Here is a 20111-nt window from a genome sequence, read left to right on the forward strand (position 1 = left end):
CTATGCATACCACCTTCTGCTTTCATCCTTTTGGCAAGAGCTTAGTCACATGGTCACTAGTGGCTACAAGAGACTTAGGAAATATTGTGGGAAAAGTATCTTACTTAGGCAGCCTATGTGTCCTAAAACTAGGACATCTAAAACTCAGACAGAGTCTCTTTCTAAAATTAAGAAGTGGAGAATGGATATTGGAATACCATAGCAGTGTGCGCTGTAATATTTGCCATCTTTTGGTGATCGCCAGAGCCACTAGTTGAGTAGCTTTAAGCTCAGATGTGAGCATGTAATCAAGGGGTTAATTGAGTGTCTGTGGAAACACAACTCTATTTGTGCATCTTATATTCCACATAACCTTACTTCATGCATTTTTATATTCCTGCCATCTGGCTTAGTATGCTGCTGGGAATAAGCACATCATACATGGTTTGGAATGAATGGATGAACATCCCTTTCGGCCTTTCTTGTATAATCTGTATTCTGTGTGAAGTTTTTCACACTTGCCATTTGTTTATTCCCATCTGTACTTTAATTACTTTCTTAAAGAGCATTTAGAAGTAGAGATGATCACAGTCCTTAGTACAATAGAGACATAATTTGTGTCCTGTGTGTGTATGTGTGTAAGTAAAAATCTGAGAAATCTGAATGAACTTATACCATGGGACCAATTTTCCTTAACCCGCACCATGATAGTATTAACTCTCTTAGTAAATCTTAATTGTTAATGAAGTAGTTGTATGTTTCTTGAAGGTTCAGTACTGTGAGAATTCTAAAAATATTCTTGTTTTTAAACTGACACCTAACATCATTAATTAGTCTGTGAAGGTGTTTTCTCTGCACTTTGTGTGTATATTTTACATATTGACCAGCTATCTCTGGAGAAGGTAAGATGGTCTGAGGAATACCAGTCTTTTGATATGATTTTTTTTTTTAACATCTCAGAAGTGGCATTTTATAGAGTTTTTGGCCACTGAACCTATTTTTAGTTGTCGGTTAACTTACAGATTCATTTGTTCCTGTGCTAATTCCTACTACAATTTTTTAATGACTCTTAAATGCCACATGCTTGCAATAAATGTTGGGAATATGAAGACGGATGAGATGCAATCTGCATCTCTCTGAGTTTAGTGTCTGTGACACACAGTGTGGTGGTTTCTGTGCCAGGCCCCACACCATGGAGTAACTGAGAGGCAAGCAAGGAGCTCTGGGAGGCAAGGGGGCAGGCAAGGGGCTGTCAGAATTGTGGTAAGTCTTCATAGTTGAGTAAGAGTTCATTAGTAATGAGCTGTGGGGAGGGCATTGTAGGCTGAGGGTACTGGATGCAGGCTGATAATATGGCAACAGCTTCCTGGGGTGAGAGTGAAGGATACAGTGTGGATTAGAGATGGAGTAGGAGACCTGGAACCAGAGCCCCTCAGACACTATGTAGAGGAGTGTGAACTTGATATCCCTCAGTCAGTAGCCTTGAAACTTTTTCGTCTTTGACCCATAGTAGACATACCTTCTTACATGATGATTTATTACCAAGCCTGGTCTTACCACTTGCAGGGCCTGGGCATGGGATACAAGAGATACAAGAGATACAAGATACAAATGGGATACAAGAGAGCTAATTATTTAAGAAGTTATAAATCAAGGCAATAAACTATTACAAAACCCACCTTGGCAAATGCACCTTATAAGAGAAACAGTGAAAATTGTGTGTAAAGCCATTGATACCAAATAACAGAATAGTACTTTTAAAAATATTTATTTATTCATGAGAGACACAGAGAGAGAGAGGCAGAGACACAGGCAGAGGGAGAAGCAGGCTCCCTTCAGGAGCCTGATGTGGGACTCGATCCCAGGACCTGAGGCAAAGGTGGACACTCAACCACTGAGTCACCCAGATGCCCCCAGAATAGTACAAATGTAAAGTTAACTTAGACTTCCACCGAAAGACTATTATTCATCCTAGGGAACTGCAGGGATAATGGCAACTAGGCCAAGTGAGAGGAGAGGAGGAGAAGGCTCCCTCAGCCTTGTTTTCCACTGGCCGTGGGATCTGTCAGAGGACACCTCCTCTGTTTTCTTCTTCATGGGGTTGGGAAAAGGGAGAGCTCTTCTCTTTGTCCTGTCGTTGCCCCTTTTGTATTCCCACCAGCAGGCACCTGAGTGCCAAGGCCATCTAGACCGTGCCAACCTGGTCTAAGGGGCAATCTCTGGCCCCTAGGTGCTCCAGCTCCCCACTGTCTTGGAAGGGTTTGAATTAAGATTTCTCTGAACAGAAATGTGGAAGGATAGGGAGGGCACCTTTCCATGTCCTCTTTGTTCCCCCTTCTTCTGCCCTCAGGTCCAATTTCCCCCCTTCAAGCAATAGCTTTTGGCCACCCCTTGGGCTGGAGGTACACACACGCTAGTAGCACAACCCAACTTAAAGAAAGGACCTACCTAGGCTGTGGAAGCCAGCACAGGGCCATTTGGGTAGAGAATGCCACACACACACACACACACACACACACACACACGTGCGCGCCGCACAGGTACATACATACACCCAAGTTATACAGAATTGCGCATGTTCTCATTATGTGAAGTGCGTTTGTCTTCTTTTCCATTCCTTTTTCTTTTTAAGATTTTACTTATTTATTCATGAGAGACACAGAGAGAGAGAGAGGCAGAGACCCAGGCGGAGGGAGAAACAGGCTCCCTGCGGGGAGCCAGATGCGGGACTTGATCCCGGCGGCCTGTGATCACGCCCTGAGCCAAAGGCAGATGCTCAACCACTGAGCCACCCAGGCCTCCCATCTATCCTATTTCAGTTTTTAAAAAATACTAGTTGTAATCCACTAAATTAATTTTATAACCCACTAATTGGGTCCATTTGTGACCCAAGTTTGGAAAGCAGTGCTGTAGGTTTTGGTAATGTGATCAGATTAGTGTTTTGCAAACTTCTGGCAGCTGATGGGATAAAAGATTGGAAGGGAGGGTGTGATACCAGTTATGAGATCCTGAGCCAAAGGTAGTAGGCCCAGCGATGGTAAGAGTGAGAACAGAGAGGAGGAGAAGGTAGCAGAATCAGCAGGTCTTGGTGACTAACCTGACAATCGGGGGTGCAGGAGAACACTGGAACAATGTCATGATATCCGATTTCAATGTCATATTGCAGGGAGTTACATTTGAGGGAAAAGACTTTGAACTCAGCTTAATACATATATGGTTGGAGGTCCCAGTACAACAGTCAGGGTGTATGGCCTGTTAGTTGAGGTAAAGTAGGAACTGTAACAGGGCTTTTGGGTGTAGCAATAGGAAGCTAGTGATCAGCTTTAGCAAGGACACATCCATCGTAGGGGCTCAGGGGGTGAATGTATTGGAAGATCAAGGGGAGAAGACATGCAGTAGAGGGTGTAGCTTATCCTTCCGCGGGAAGAAAGTGGGATGCCAGGAGTAGGGCTGCGACCCGAAGAAGGGCACTGCCTTGGTGCCTGAGCACTTCCAGGCCAGGAGAGGACGGACAGGGAACCTGGGCATTGAGGACACAGCAGAGAGGAGTCAGCCCTCCCGCCCGGGGCCAGGCGAGAGAATGCATCTGAGCTCAGAGGTGGACAGACCCATAGCAGGAAGGTGGGCTCTTCCTTCTCATGCCAGCGGGAAGGATGTGTGCGGGGCCGGGGTCACCCGCAAGGGACAGTGGCGTCCAAGCGCCGGCAGGTGTGCAGCTGTGACCCCCGCGGAGGCCAGGCCAGCCCGCCGGCAGGAGGTCAGCGGGGGATACTCGAGCTCAGGGATGCTGGAAACAGAGAAGAGGCATGCGGCAGGGCCTTCCAGAACAGCAGGGAGGACAAAAAGCAAAAGTGGTCTGCACCTGAAGGAGGAGTCAGGGTGTCTAAGGATTGAGAGAAGACCGTGGATAGCCAGGGCTTGGGAAGAGTGTGCACCTGTCTCACAGCGCTGGTGTCGATAACCCTGGTGGTCACAATACCCTTTTTTTTTTTTTGGTTCTTTTCTTTTTGTTTTATTGACTTAGGTTAAGTATCAGGTGAAACTTTGAGAATACTTGAGAAAATGGGTTTTTAGGACAAAGGAAGCTGCTTCTTGCTTCTCCTTTTCCTCCTCTCTCCCCTTTGATGACTTCTCTTGAAACTAATTTAGGTAAAGAAAGCCACTGCTTCCAAAAGTGCTTTGGCACCCTGGCATAATTTCAAAGAAATCTCCTTTCCCACTTAGTTAACTACATTTCCCCAGGAAAAAAAACAAAATTCTTCTCTGTCAATGTAACATCCCTTAACAGGACTCCTGCTGGTGGGTTCTTGTATCTTGCTGTGGCAGCTGTGAACGTATATACTATTGATTGTTAATGTGTGATATAAATCCGACTGGAGCATGCCCACTAATTGGTTTGAGAGCTAGATATAGACAATGCTGTCTTATAGTAGCCTGTGTAGATAGGCCTAGTCATAGGGTTAATTCTGCTTGACAGCACATCAGCAGCATCTTGAGAGTAATTACCCAACAGAAGTTTTCCCACAGCCGAACTGAGAGCTTCAAAGGCTTCTGAATTTACAACCAGTATTAACCTATATCTGAAACATAATGTTCCCACAAGGGCTCAGGTTTTTTTTTCCCCTCCTTTTTATTAAATGTATGGGGTTACTAGGTTCATTTACTCAGTGAAGAACTTAGTGAAAAATTACTTGGTGTTGAATAATTGAAAATCTTTAATAATAAGTAAAGAGGATAAATTTAAATTTGAGTTTTTTATGGCTTTATTATATTACAGAAACAAGTTAATCTGCCTTTTTTTTTTTTTTGGTTCACAATTTATCCTCCTCCTCTCAAAACAAGTTAAAAAGTTAATATCGTTTTCATACTGTGCTATCTCTACAGATAATGTGCACATTCAGGGGACCTAGGATAATGCACACATCGAAAATAGTTAAAACAGATATGTATGTACATTTTAAAAAGCGATTTTCCCTGTTGACCAATGTACTGAAATCGATAACCATTGCATCCCCTCCCACAAAGCAACAGTTGCTTTTTAATAAGCGATTTTTATATCGTAAAAAATTTCTTTCTCTTTGCAGGTCAGAAAGCAAGTTTGACTCCGGTTCAGGTATGTTTACATTAGTAATGTTATTCTGAGTATATTTTATTTACATTATTCTCTGAGGAGTAACTCATCAGATCAAGAACCTTTTTGATTTTAAACAGACGAGGCAGCCTCTTTTCAAAACATGAACCCTACCTCAAAGCAGGGCTATTGGCTGCTTGGAATCATAACTTGAGATGTTCACTTTGGGATTCTTGATAGTTCTACAATAAGCCTTAAATGATCTATATCTGCAGAGTTTCATTTTAAAAGCAGAAGTGAAAGTTGTACATACTTACTGCTCAAAATAGAATATTATTCTCTCAGTAGACAAAGCATCTTGAGTAATTTTGAAGATTATGTGCAGGTGACTTGTCATCAGATACATTTAATCCAGCAAACTATTATATACATGCTGCTGAAGTGAGCACTAATCTAGAAATATGAAAACTATACAGAGATTTAGCCAATGGAAATAGAAGTTGTTAGTTTTTTAAAAATTTGTTTTGTTGGAGGGGGTGATGGAAAACTAAAAGCACCTTAAGCCATTATTTTTGTGTCTATCAAGAGAAAATTTACATTTTCAGAAACAGTGGCATATCAATCTCATTAGATGTCTTCTTTTCACTAAGCATGAATGTAGCTATATAATCCTTAGGTTTGACTGTGTCTTTATGTCATTTGCTGAGATTTATGGGCTCCAGAGTGTCTAATGGTGTTTATAATTAAAGCGCAAAAATGGTCTCATATTCGTACAAAGGAATTATGCCCTTTGGTGAACTGTTAATAGATAAATAAACATGGATTTTTCAATTCTAGGAGAAAATAATTTGCAAAGAATCATACAATTTATTGAATTTAAAAGTAACACTCTTACTCTGGTTTGAGTTCCATTATGTTTTAACTTAAAAATGTTTTCGTTTATTATGTTTACAAAGGAACTAAGGACTATATATTCTTTTTGATCATGGTGTTAAGGAGCTAATGTGCTTTTCTTCTTTAAAAGCTTTCTTTTATTGTATGCCTTTATGAGTGCCTCCAACTGGTGAGACTCTTTAAGTATGAAGTCTATACATTTGAGTTAACAATTTTACCTGATTTGAGAGCCATGATTTCAGAAATCTTTCCATTCTGTGTGTTCTTGGGCTTCTGAATCACATCTGACAGTGAGAACATAAGATAAACATTTCTGGTTTTCAAGATTGGCTAAATGGAGACTAAAGACATGGTGGCAGTATATCAATGATTTGACTTTTTTTGATTCATAGGAGGTGATCCAAAATAAGGTGAAAAGTCTTTGTCATTTTTTTAGATATTAAAATCTTTATGTATAATAAAAAATAAATGAAGAAAATTGATGGAGAATGATTTTTTACATAAAAGTTGGATGTCTTTTTATATCATTGCTAGTAAGTCACCAGATATTTATTAAGAGCCTATTTTGCCATGATTTGATTTAATTCCCTAAAGGTCAGAAACTGGTTTTAGGATATAGGAACATAGCTCTTAAAAATGGAAAAGCCCACCAGGTTCATTTTGAAGGTGAAACCTGGAAATAGTGTACAAAATTGAAATATTAGGCAGCTATTGTCAAAGTCAGAAAATTTATGTTGAATTTTCAAATCCAAATTAAAGTATGCTGCTATATTCCTGTAGTGATAGTTATAGCATCTGTACAGGCACACATCTTTCTTGTGACCAAAGATTGTGTTCATGATTTTTATTTTTTCCAAGTCCTAATTTTTAAAAAAATGTTTATCATGGACAACATCTGTATGTCTTTGAAAACTACAAAGTTCTGTACTCTGAAAAATCTTAAAGGGAATACTGATTAAAAGTTTATTTATTCTTTTAATTTTGAATTTAAATATGTTGTGGAAAGAATTCAGATGGTCAAATTAAGAAACAGGTAATTATGTTTTCTTATAAGCTCTTTTAGCTTAGTATCGAATGAGGGAATCATGACAAAGGAAGCTAGAACTGTGTTCTTTGGCATGCTATATCATGCAAATTTTGGTTAGAAATAAGATGGTATATTGGAACAATTAAATGTATGACTTTAATAGGTTCAGATTCTCTATTGTTCATCAAATACAGAAAGTAAACTAGCTCTGCTTAATGTTGTATACAGCTGTAACAGTGTTCCTGACAAAGTAAGATTTTTAAATGAAGGAAGATGCCAATCTTACTAAGAAAAAAAACACTTAAAAATAAATAGTATGGTCAATGACTAGCCATAGAGGAAAATATTTCAAAGTAAAATTTTACATATATATATATATATATATATATATATATATATATATATACATGTATATGTATCTCCCCTCCCAAGGAAGGAGCTCAGCTTATGCAGAGCTTACTGCACATTTGCAATTTGTGTAAATGAGTTTCTTACTGTGGAGTGAGATTCATGAGGAGGGAAGGAAAGTTTTCATTGTCAGCACACGGTGAAAAATGTCAGTTGTTGAATACATATCCAAACGATCAACCTAGAGAGTGATTTAAATTTTTTTAAATCAAAATTGTATCAATTTTTTTCCTACAAAAGCAAATCCACAAACAGATTGTTTTTTTTAAGTTTCAAAAATTTTATAATGAAATATTTCAACTACATATAAAAATAGAGTGTGATATAATGAACATCCATATATCCATCATCTAGATTTTACTATTATTAATAATTTGCCATATTCATTTCACTTTTCTTTTTTTGCTTGAAATATTTTAAACTAAAATACAAACATTTCATGTCATTTTTAAAGCCTGAAGATCATAGATTGCCTTGACTTAGTGAAAGAGATCAACTATTTTTTTTTTGAGGTTTTTGTCTCAGAAATATGACTCACAGATTTTTATGGAAAGGATCGTGACATTACCATGTCTACATTCAGCTAAAGAGACATCAAAAGTTCTATTTGTGGTGAAGGTTAGGAAAACCTTCAAGCAGACGGTAGCAGCATTGAGTTAATTCTGACCCAAGAACCCCAGGAATGTTCTGTCCTCAAGATTAATTCGATTAACACTCTAGCTATATGTCCTCTGTGTTGTGAGGTACATACTGATTAAACTCTTTTCTGTTGGTTTATAACTCAATCACCTCAAGTTTTTGGCTTTGCTGATTGAGAGCAATCAACCTACCTTCTTTCCAAAGGAGTTTAATACTGTTTCCCAGTTGATGTAATAATCTTGCTTGCCTGCAATCGTGTGTAGTTGGTGATTTTACTAATAGAGTTAAACAGACTTCCTTTTATGTTCAGAAGTAGCAAGAAGCTCTGCTCTTCTCCCCACCTCCCAAGAAGGGAAGTTAGTTGATGCTAGAGGAAGCAGAGCACTGAGTTTAATGTAGTGATTAAACATGAAAGCTATATATCAAATCTCAGGAGAAACATGCTTTTGAAAGAGGCAGGGAACTGTGGAGCATATTGCATGATAGGCTATGTAAACAGAGCCCTGGAGGTCAGTGTGTGGATGCAAACCAATTAAATAAAGAAATTACTGGCTTTGCTTTCTATCATCTGGATGGGGAGGATCACAAGTTAACATGCACAGGGTTGAAGTGTAAACTTTGCTTGAATAAGTTATAGGCACCTCTGGAAACGTCATTAACTCTTTCAATTCACTACCAAGTGTTTTTGTTGTTGCTTTTAAGATTTAACCAAAAGAAGTTAAAAACAAAAACAACATACATGCTCTCTTCGCCCTTCTGTACACATCCATTAGCAAAGGTGCTAGTGATGAGTAGAATGGAAGAGAAAGCAAAGGACGAACTGCTGAGAAGAGCAGAGTTGACTGTGCAGTCAGATTTCAAGAACGTGCACATGTCTTTTGAAAACAACCCATTTGGAAAAGCAGAGCTCTTGCAGAATAACTGAAAAAATATGTTTTCTTCTTCTCCTCAATTCTGGGTATAAGGCAAAGATGTAGTTGGAATTTACCAGTCACTACAAAACATCAGGATACTGTTATTTCTGTTCTATTAAAGCAGAATAGTTCTTCTGACCAAGAAGAACCCTAAGCCTATAAATTAATAACTATATGTTAAGGACTGCCTGGAGTTTAATTCTGTGTTCTTAACCTTCTCAGGCAACGTTTGGATGAGAAAATAAAATCTCAAGTTAAAATGGTATAGTTTCATGGTCCATAAACATTCAAAACAAAGATTTTTTTTTCTTTCTTCTGTAGAGTCATGTTGGCTGAGAAAGTGAATAAGCTTATGTTTAGTGCTTGTTGATTCTGGGCTGCTCGGAATAGCTTTACTAAGGAAATGGGCTCATAGAACACAGCAACTCAAAGGTATAAGATTTCATGAAAGCAAATTATGGAGGATTAAGAAACCTAATGAGCATGGTTTAGTGTGGAGAGTAGAGGAGGGAGCTCACTATTAAATAAAACCCAAGAGTGTACAAGGTTAGGAGATCCTAAAAGACACGATAATAAAAGGCACAACAGAATATAATTATCTTGAAGAAAAAAAAAAAACAAAAAACCAGAGGAACAAAAAGCAGCTAGTGTCGCTTTTAAGATCTGTATAAAAAGGACTCTACACTAGGGTAAGGAAATCAAAGAATATAATCAGTTCAAGCTTGAGGCAAAAACATAAGGGCAGTGCAAAATACAGTGGACTGTTAATGGTGGTCACTAAGTTGAAGGGAAATGAGGAATTTGAATATAGTAGAACTAGAGTTTTGAAAGCTTGTGAGCAAATGAGACAGGCTGCCTCGCATAGTAAGTCTTTCTCAAGAAATGTTAATAAAGGAAACATTTCCAGAATCTTACCAATGTGGAGATTATGTTGACAATAACTTTTCAGCTGCTTCAAATCGATTTTGTCATTTTTAATTTCTTATTTTTGGAGGGCTCGTAATAGCAAAGAGCAAGGAAATACAATATAAATCTCCAGAAGAGTATTAGAATCTGTCTTTGGGCATCATTCATTAATAGAAATAAAAAGAATATTGTTTATTCATCTGTGTATCCATGGAACCTGTTTACCAGGCATACTGCACGCCATACCTAGATGCTGAGGTTATAGCTGTGAACAGGGTGGATGCAATTCATTCTCTCCTAGAATCTCACAGCCAGTTGGGCCATTACAGATTCACATGGAGAAGGGCGGAGAAGGGCTAATAAGGTTAAATTTAGACCCAGATGGTGAATTGAAGAACTCTCGACGTTCAAACATAAGCTAATATATTTTAGGTTTGACAAATTTAACTTTCTTTAACTTTATTCGAACCATGTCACTCTGGTTTCCACTTTGACTTTTAAGAGACGAGCCTAAATAATGCTACTGGTTAGTGTGTAGTTTTTCTATAGCTTTTAATAAGGAGCGACATTTCACATTTGATTATCATTAAAAGGGATTAACTTACAAGAGAACAATGACAGACGTTAGCGCATATTCTTCACTTTTATTTAATTTTTAATTTATTCTTTTACTGGATCCTAATCAAGTTTGGCCTGAAAAATCCGGCGACCTTCTTTATACCAATCTTTCTGAATTGTGTAGAAGCAAGTAGAGGGTACAGAGCCTTTCATCTCCTTTTATAAACTAAACACCAGGAAGCAGCAAGGCACAGCAGCTTAGTGCAGAGGTTTGGGATCAGATAGATCGAAATGAAGACTCTCCTTATTTCTGGTAATTTTCAGTCAGTTTTCTTGGATTTCATGTATACCATTACGTTACATACTTGAATTTTGTTTTTCATTTCTTCTTATTTAGAAGTAAGAGCATTTGAAGCTACAGATTTCCTTCAAAACACTTTAGGTTTTTTTTATGTTGTATTTTAAATAGTTGCAGTTTTGGCTTTCTTTTGGACACAGTGATTACTTGGGAAAGTGTTTTACGTTTCCATATGTTCTACTTTCTACTTTTGTTCATCATTTTCAATTTCGTTGCTTGGTGGTCAAAAAAAAATGTAGCCTTCCTCTCTTTTAGTAAGTCTATTATCCAGTACTTATTAAAGTTGTATTTTTTGGCCTAAGTTGTATTTGATTTTTGTGACTCTTCTGTGGGTGATTAAAAGACTATTCTCTGATGTAAGGGGTTTGGTACATATTTACTAGATCAGTCTAAGTCTTGATCTATGTCATTAATTATTTGGTTTCCATTTTATCTGACAAGGACTTTGAGAGGAGAGACACTCTGTCATTTGTCTGTTTTTACCTGAATTCCACCTCTTGAGCTATCACCATACCTGTGTTGTCAGCTTCTGGTACTCTGTGTTTTCCGGCGCTAGCCATCTTGGCTTGGCTCATGCATCACACTTGTCTTCCCATAGAGGACATTATCCCAAAGCAGTGCCTAAGGAACGAAGGCTCCTCTAAATAGGAAACTTTCATTATCCCAAATTTGTACGTGAAGCAGGAAGTTGTTTTACCACCTGTAAACACCGGTGCTCCCCACTTCCTTTTTGCCCTCAACACCATCCCATAGCTTTGTAAAGAAAGAAGTTCTGAGACATCATCTTTTAAGGTTCAGCTCAAGCATTGCCCCCTCAATTAAATCTAGCCATCCTTAACACTTCCCCAGTAGTTAATCATTCCTTTCTCTGTGTAAACACTGGATCTTGTGCTTGGATTTATTATAGCATTTATGATCTGCTATAATTACTTGTGTGAGCCTTTTCTTTCTCTCCAAGCCTAAGTTTTTTGAAGACAGGAACTTTGGTATCTGGTATGAAAGAACTAGTCAATAAACAAAAATTCCATGAGTTTGGGAATCTTTCTGTATCTGTTCTTCCAATTGTGACAGGAATGCTTAACTAACTACCAAAGATTTACTCTCCCCTTTCATAGTGTCGAGTTGTTGTTAGGAAGTGGCTGCTTAGCCAGAGATGACAATTTCCCACCCTTCTCCATGCGCTTGGGGACATATGACTAATTCTTCCAGTGGAATATGTGCCATTTCTGGGTTAAAGGGATTAAGTATCCAGTATACTCCACCTCTCTCTTCTGAAATTATGTCAGAGGTACATGCTGAACATGATGGCATCACAGTATGGAGGGCGTCTGGATTCCTGAGTCATACTTGGAAGAGATCCACTCAGGAGAACCTTCACTCCAGAAAATGACAAAATTAATGGCTGGAGATGATAATATCTAACCCAAAGATAATCCTTTAAATGAAGGATCATAGAAATACAATATATTGTGTTCTGTATAATCACCAAGCTTATCAGTTATCAGTTGACACAATGGTATCTTATAGCAGGACACCTTAAAAAGCAATGACTTAAAACAGCAATAATGTATTCGTGCTCACATGTCTATGGATTGGTTGGGAGTTGGCTGACATAGGTTGGTCACAGGCTGGGTCCAGGTCTGATCCATGGATCTTGTCACTGATGATAAAAGAGGGCAAACCTCACTATGCAAGCACATTTCTTTTTCTTTTTTAAAAGATTTATTTATTTATTCATTCAGAGAGAGCGAAGAGAGAGGCAGAAACACAAGCAGAGGGAGAAGCAGGCTCCCTGCAGGAAGCCCGATGTGGGACTTGATCCCAGGTCTCCAGGATCACACCCCGGGCTGCAGGTGGCGCTAAACCACTGTGCCACAGGGGCTACCCTGCAAGCACATTTCAAGCCTCTGTTTGCATCAGGTCTGCTAGCATCCCATTGGCCAAGCAAGTCACATGCCCAAGTTGAAAGCAAAGGAAGGCGAAAGAACTCTGCCCTTCCTACTCACTGATTATGCAGGTATTCTCTCTTCCCTCTAGTGAAAAGAACTGCTGAGTCACATGGTAAAGGATGTAGAGATAGGAATGGGAGAAGAATAGAGCCAATGATGGAATCTACTATATAAGAACACCATGTACTTAGGGACGCCTGGGTGGCTCACTCATTGATTGTCTGCCTTCGGCTTAGGTCGTGAGCCCTGGGTCCTGGAATCAAGTTCCACATTGGGCTCCTTGCAGGGAGCCTGCTTCTCCCTCTGCCTGTGTTTTGCCTCTTTCTCTCTGTGTCTCTTATAAATAAATAAATGAAATTAAAAAAAAAAACCATCATGTACTTAGACCAGTTATTTGGTAAAAGCATTTATAGAATTAGAAACATTATATTTCTAAAGAGGATCCAATCCCTTCTTTAGAATCACATTATTTAGTAACTTAACTTCAGATGTAATATTAATGGATATATTAAGATGAAAATATTTGTATAATGCTTTACCATTTAAATGGTACTTTAATACATCTTACCACATTTGAGAGTCAAAAATCTCAGCAAGATACACAAGAATATCTTTTAACAGGGAAGGAGTTGAGATACAGAAAGGTTAAGTGATTTATTTAAGGCCACATAACCAGTGAATGGCCAATCTGGGATTGGACTTCAGATCTCCAACTTCCAGGAGCTGTGTCCCTTTTATTAGATCATGAGATAGTTATTTTAATGAGTGACTTTTGTTTTTTCTATTATTAGCTTTTAATTTTTCTATAATTCTTGTATTTAACAACTATTATATACTATAAATTATAAAATTCATTTTTTCTCAAATTAAACAATACGATTATAAACATATAAAGTATAGTACAGATTTCTATATGATTTCAATCTGTCTCTTAGTAGGCTATTGAAATACTGCTGGCAGTTTCCCAAGACGCCTCAAAAGATAGCATTAGTTGCCTCAGTGACTTTTCTGTGTTCTCATATCTGGTCTTAAACTTCCAAGCTGTGAAACTTAGATATTTTAGTATCTTTCAGGGATGGACTCATATTGACAAACCCAGAAGACTAATGGGTTAAGCTAGAATGCCAATGTATTTGTTTATGATGAGAACTAAAATTTTCGTATGGCTCAGAATACTTACATCTGCATGATCAGTGTCTTCCTTCTCTTAAAGATTAAAGCTCTGTGGCTCACAAAATCACAATAAGAACTCACTTTATCAATTATCCAAAATAAATAATTTATATCGGGACTGAAATTTCCTTACTGTAGCATGTTAGTACCCTAAAGACAGACTTACGTGGGGAGTCAGATCGTAATCAGAAAGTTGCTCTCTTGAGCACAAAATAAAAAAAGGGAAATAGACAAATTGAATATTTAGCTTTATGTGTTTAAGTTAACATGGATTATATATCTCAAAATAGGGATGGTCCTTGCCAGTGAGACTTTATATAACTTAACATCCATTGGCTTCACCTTCATCCATCCATCTACCTAACCATCCTCATGAAAGGATTGCCTAAGACTGTGTTTCCAAGTGGTTGGAGCAGGAGACCATGTGCAGAAACTTGAGAACTTAATATTTACAGTTTAATGATTCTTAGGTATTGAAGCACATATTAAAATTTTAATGGTTTAGCATACCACTTCAGCATACTACAATTAAGATATAGAAGAAGATCAATATAGAGATCTGGATATAAAACATTTCCATTACTTAAAACGTTCCCTCCTGTTTCCCTGCAGTCCATCCCCACTTCTCAGAGGCAACCATTATTCTGACTCTAATCACCATTTTTTTAATTGACTCTAATCACCATTGATTCGATTAGTCTGTTCTTGGGCTTCATATAAAATAATATCATACAGTACTTATTCTCTTATGTGTGCTATCTTTTGCTCTGTATAATGTTTTTTGAGATTTAATCATGTTATTTGTAAATGTGAGGAGTTATTGCTGGGTAGTATTAAGTTGGGATGCATATTTTGGATATTTTGGTCCAAATCAGGCTACCATTCATGCAGTTGGGTTTACTGAGATATCTCTGCTTCTGAATTTCTCAGGCCCAGAATACTGTTGTTAGTGGACAGAGCCAGTGGGTAGACATTTTTACTTTGACTCCACATGATCATCAGTCAGTGAAATTGGATGTATATGTAGAACACTTACTCTATTTAAGACTTGGTGGAGGATATATGAGTATGACACAGTTCCTCCCTCATGCATCTTGTAATGTAATTGTAGAGATGTGATACATACACGCATACACACCTGAAGATATCTATATATGCAGTTTCCAGTAATGGAATCCTTGTGGGATTTAGAAGCAGAATTACTTTAGATTAATAGAGATTGACTAAGGAGGTTCCCTATTGGATGTAGAACTTAGATCTTCAGAGGTTGAATTTGCATAGATATAAAGAAGGAGATCATTTAAAATAGAGAGTCAGTTAAGGACAGAAGCAAAGGTGCAAAAAGTATTTGAGCAACAGTAAGTAAACCAAGTTGCCAGAACTGGAGGACTTTTCTTGGGAAGTAATGGTATAGTTGGGAGTCTGTTAGAGAGCACATGTTAAAGAATCTGGACTTAACTTTAGATAATAGTATTAGTAACGATTGCTAATGTTGATTTTATGCCTAGTGTGTGACAGGCATTGTATCAAGTATATTTGCTAACTCATTTAATTTTTATGAATCATACATCATTATTCTTGTTTTTTTTTTTTTAAAGATTTTTACGTATTAATTCATGAGAGACACAGAGAGAGAGGCAGAGACGTAGGAAGAGGGAGAAGCAGGCTCTCTGTGGGGAGCCCAATGCGGGACTCGATCTTAGGACTCAATCCCAGGACCCCGGGATCACAACCTGAGCTCAACCACTGAGCCATGCAAACTTCCCTATTATTCTCGTTTTATAAATGAGTAGACAAAGGCATAGAGAGGCTGGCTATTTTGACCAAAGTTATATAGCTAAATGAGCGACAGAACTGGGATTTGATTCTAAGTAGCCTAATTCCAGAGCCCATAGTCTTAACTATTAGGCAATAACACCCCTAGAATATGAGCTTACATGATGAAAAAGTATTTTTGAATTTTTAATGATATACCTTTTTGCTCATACACATGACAATTTTTATTTGTACACATGAAATACTTGCCCATACAGTCACACATGGTTTGTAGAAATTTTCTCCCCCTCCCAAAGTAGATTTAGCAATGTGTTGAGATATAGGTTTTGGAGGTGATGTAGAGTTTTGATTTCTAAATGCAGATTATTCCCACAGCATTAAATCACCTGCTGAAGAAGATATTCATGTGGAATTTGTTGTAAAGAAATGATTGACAAAGAATTAAGTCTCTAGGGAATTGATAATCATTTTGGTTTGAACATCATCTTATTTTTTTAATTTTTTTTATTGGAGTTCAATTTGCCAACATTTAGCATAATACCCAGTGCTCATCCCACCAAGCATCACCTTATTTTTAATACAGTTCAAAATTAATATAATTCAATTAATACAGTTCGCTGTAGTTTCTATGGGAAGTGGAAGTACTTACCTTATATGGTAGATATCCATCAAGTGGGATGAACTGGTGGTCATTGTTACCTTCTTGCGAGACAGTACATGGGTTATTTGTCCATTCATGTAAATTGACATATCTTGCTCATTCCTGGGCGGAAATAAGATACATTTAACTATATAGGGTAGAAAATTTTGTTTTCTACATTATTATTTAAGGGTTGTGGAGAATAGTGCATAACTAGAACTTAAAATTGCCTATAGTTCCCAGTATATAATCTTCATATATAAAAAATAAAAAATCTCCCCCAAAAATCTAGATTTAAAATCATGTTAAATTTATTTATGATAATATAGATTTTTTTCCAAATTTTTTTTGTGTAGAACTAGTATGCATTTTTTGTAACCTAATAATTTGATAAACTGGCAAGTATAGTCATGTCAGGCAGATATGAACAAAACATTATGATGTTTCATTAAAATGACATAAAAGTTTATGAATGAACAATGAAAAAGGGAAATTTTAATGTCAAAGTGAATATCGTTTCAGCAATTTGGAAGTTTAATGTAACCATGCTCAATTCCCCAAATGTTTGTTGATCGTGCACTAGGGTAAAGCTTTGCCTTGAGTAAGCTACTTGTAAACTATTTTAGAACAATTTAGTATCTAGTAGAAATAACTCTCAGCGCAGAAATACTATTGTTAGGGTATTCCCATATGACTGGGATTAGCATGAAAGACAGCCACCTCTCTGCTGCTTTATTTTGTAGTTCACAAGGCCAGGGGAAGCTTTTAATTATTTCATGCTTATATGCCTACACATACCTAGGGAAGCATAATCCGAGATCTCAGTGTCAGTTTAATTATGCAGTTGATTTAACTGTTGACTTCACAGCTAGTTAGAGTTCACAATATCTTAGTGTTTGTAAACTTCTTGGTAGTATGGGTGACAATAAATATAAATAAGGATAAATTAGTGTTTTTTTCCTAAAATAGAACATTAATAAAGTGAACAAAGATGCATTGTTAGTAAGATTATTTTAAGTGTAAAAAGATACAGTTCAGTTTTAAACAACCTTATTACTTAGTAAACATGATTTTAAATTTGAGGGAAATGTTTAAAGGCAATTATATTCTTATGTATGGTTAATTTTTAAAAAAATTTAAATTAAATTTGCCAACGTATAGTATAACAACCAGTGTTCATTCCATCAGGTGCCCTCCTTAGTGCCCGTCACCCAGTTACCCCATCTCACGTCTCTCCTCCCCTTCTGCAACCTGTTTTTTTTCCCCAGAGTTAGGAGTCTCTCATGATTTGTCTCTTTCTCTAATTTTTCCCCACTCAGTTTCTCCCCCTGCCCTTATGGTCTCCTTTGGTATTTCTTATATTCCACATATGAGTGAAACCATTTAATGATTGTCCTTCTCTGATTGACTTATTTCACTCAGCATAATACCCTCCAGTTCCACCCATGTCAAAGCAAATGGTAGATATTCATCCTTTCTGATGGCTGAGTAATATTCCATTGTGTATATATGATGTATGGTTAATTTTAATCTATATTTTTGTAACCGGTTTTTAAGAAAAGATCTTTTATGGTTTTTTCAAAATACTCTAATTTGTTTTTTAGAAATCTGAAATGTATCATGTTTTAGCAATCATTTTTTAAAATTTCATTTTAGGAATTTTCCAGTCTAAAAAGTAATTAGATTAATTTTCATCTCTATCTTGTAACCAGTCTTAAGAAAGTAATCTTTTATATTCTTTTAAAATACTTCAAACTTATCCATTAGAAATCTAAAAGATACCATGTCTTTTATAAGATGATTGATAAAAACTTACTTTTCTACTTTCTTATTCTTACTGCTAGTTTTAATAATCTTTCTCTTTTGGCATGATTTTTCAAAAAGGTTTTTTCCCAATTCATATGAATTTTGATAGATATGATGTATTACCACGCAAGTCATGGGTCTATTTAATAGAAGGATGAATGTTTCTCTATCTGTTATCTGCATTTCTAACTGAGAGTCAATAGGTTGATTTTGCATAAGATGATCAGAAACAGGAAAGCTGTGGTTTAGAAAATGTTTAAATCTGTTTCAAATAACTTGGCAGGGCAATCTGGTAAAAATGACATGATTAATGACTGAAGAAGATTAAAATATTTTCACATTCTGTTTTTAATGACCACTATCTTATGTTTCTACTCTAAAATTTATAACTGGTAAAATATTACAGGAAAAATATATAATTTATAAGCCGCTTGAAGTTGTGTTTTACCTTATCAAACTGTGCTTGCTTTTTAGCCAAAACAGCATAAATTAAAAACAAATTTTAACTGAAATGTAGTTTGTGTGCTATTCATTGAAGTGTTAATATTTATTAGGTTCAGCATTAAAAGAGCTAAGATTATTGTTTTCAATTAGGCAGGGTAGTAGTCAGTACGTAATTTTTAAAATTTATCTTTACAACCAGGCAGATCTTCATCATTTGGAAATAGGCCATTTCAGTAAATTTAACTATAAATGTTTTCTATGTGTATAAGTGGTGACAAGTACAACTATTAATGTTGGAGTTTTGCCCATTGGTTCTCGTTGTTCTGTCTTTTTTTATCCAGAGATAATGATGTATATTCAGTGTCTGTCATATTTACCTAGAGGAAGTCTTTTTAATCCCTCATTTTTCTCCTTCACTGAGGTTATGTGTAAATACTACATGAAATGGCAAATGGAAGAAAGTCTGTTTTGTCTAAAGATACCATTCATCTTAAACAAACACAATCTGTCTTTGAAAGCACAGTGATACGAGTTTTGTTTGGTGGGAGAAGGAGGAGGATGGATAAGACCAAAGCAAAAATACGTTGCAAATTATATCAGCTGGTTAAGGCCCTGTAAAAATTGGATAAATTTTTCAGATTTGTGTCTCCTTCAGGGACTCACCCACCCCCTTCACACACAGTTTCATTGCTTCTTAATTTCCATCATCATCATCGACATACCATTTTTATGAAGACGTGCATTGATTATTTATTTATTTATTTATTTAATATTAAATAACTTATCAATTGTTAATAACACTCCGTGTTTGGGACGCCTTGGTGGCTCAGTGGTGGACGTCTGCCTTTGGCTCAGGGTGTGATCCCTGATTGAGTCCCAGGATCGAGTCCCATGTTGGGCTCCCTGCATGGAGCCTGCTTCTCCCTCTGCCTGTGTCTCTGATGACTGAGTAATATTCTCATTTTATATATATACCACATCTTCTTTATCTGTTCATCTGTCAGTGGACATCTGGGCTCTTTCCACAGTTTGGCTATTGTGGACATTGCTGCTATAAACCTTGGGGCACAGGTGCCCCTTCAGATCACTATGTCTGTAATCTTTGGGGTAAATGCCTAGTAGTGCAATTGCTGGGTCATAAGGTAGCTCTATTTTTAAGTTCTTGAGGAACCTCCACTCTGTTTTCCAAACTGGCTCTACTAGCTTGCATTCCCACCAACAGTGCAAGAAGGTTTCTCCCTTTCTCCTCATCCTCATCAACATTTGTTGCTTCCTATCTTGTTAATTTTAGGCATTTTGACTGGTATAAGGTGGTATCTCATTGTGGTTTTGATTTATACTTCCTTGATGACAAGTGATGTGGAGCATTGTTTTCATGTGTCTGTTGGCCATTTGTAGGTCTTCTTTGGAGAAATGTCTGTTCATGTCTTCTGCCAATTTCTTGATTGGATTATTTGTCTTTTGGGTGTTGAGTTTGATAAGTTCTTTACAGATCTTGGATATTAGCTGTTTATCTGACGTGTCATTTGCAAATATCTCCCATTCTGTAGGTTGCCTTTCAGTTTTGTT

The 20111-nt window shown here is 37.0% G+C and overlaps 1 protein-coding gene across 1 annotated transcript in view; it reads left to right on the forward strand.

The window, feature by feature from the left end:
• Window positions 1-20111, forward strand: part of MSRB3 (methionine sulfoxide reductase B3) — a 177806-nt gene that overhangs the window by 80676 nt on the left and 77019 nt on the right. The window contains exon 4 of the mRNA XM_038549928.1: window positions 5064-5092. Within this exon, the coding sequence (XP_038405856.1) occupies window positions 5064-5092 (29 nt within the window). The remainder of the gene's footprint in view (window positions 1-5063; window positions 5093-20111) is intronic.

Source organism: Canis lupus, chromosome 10 (assembly GCF_011100685.1).
Source record: "Canis lupus familiaris isolate Mischka breed German Shepherd chromosome 10, alternate assembly UU_Cfam_GSD_1.0, whole genome shotgun sequence".
Taxonomy (NCBI): domain Eukaryota; kingdom Metazoa; phylum Chordata; class Mammalia; order Carnivora; family Canidae; genus Canis; species Canis lupus.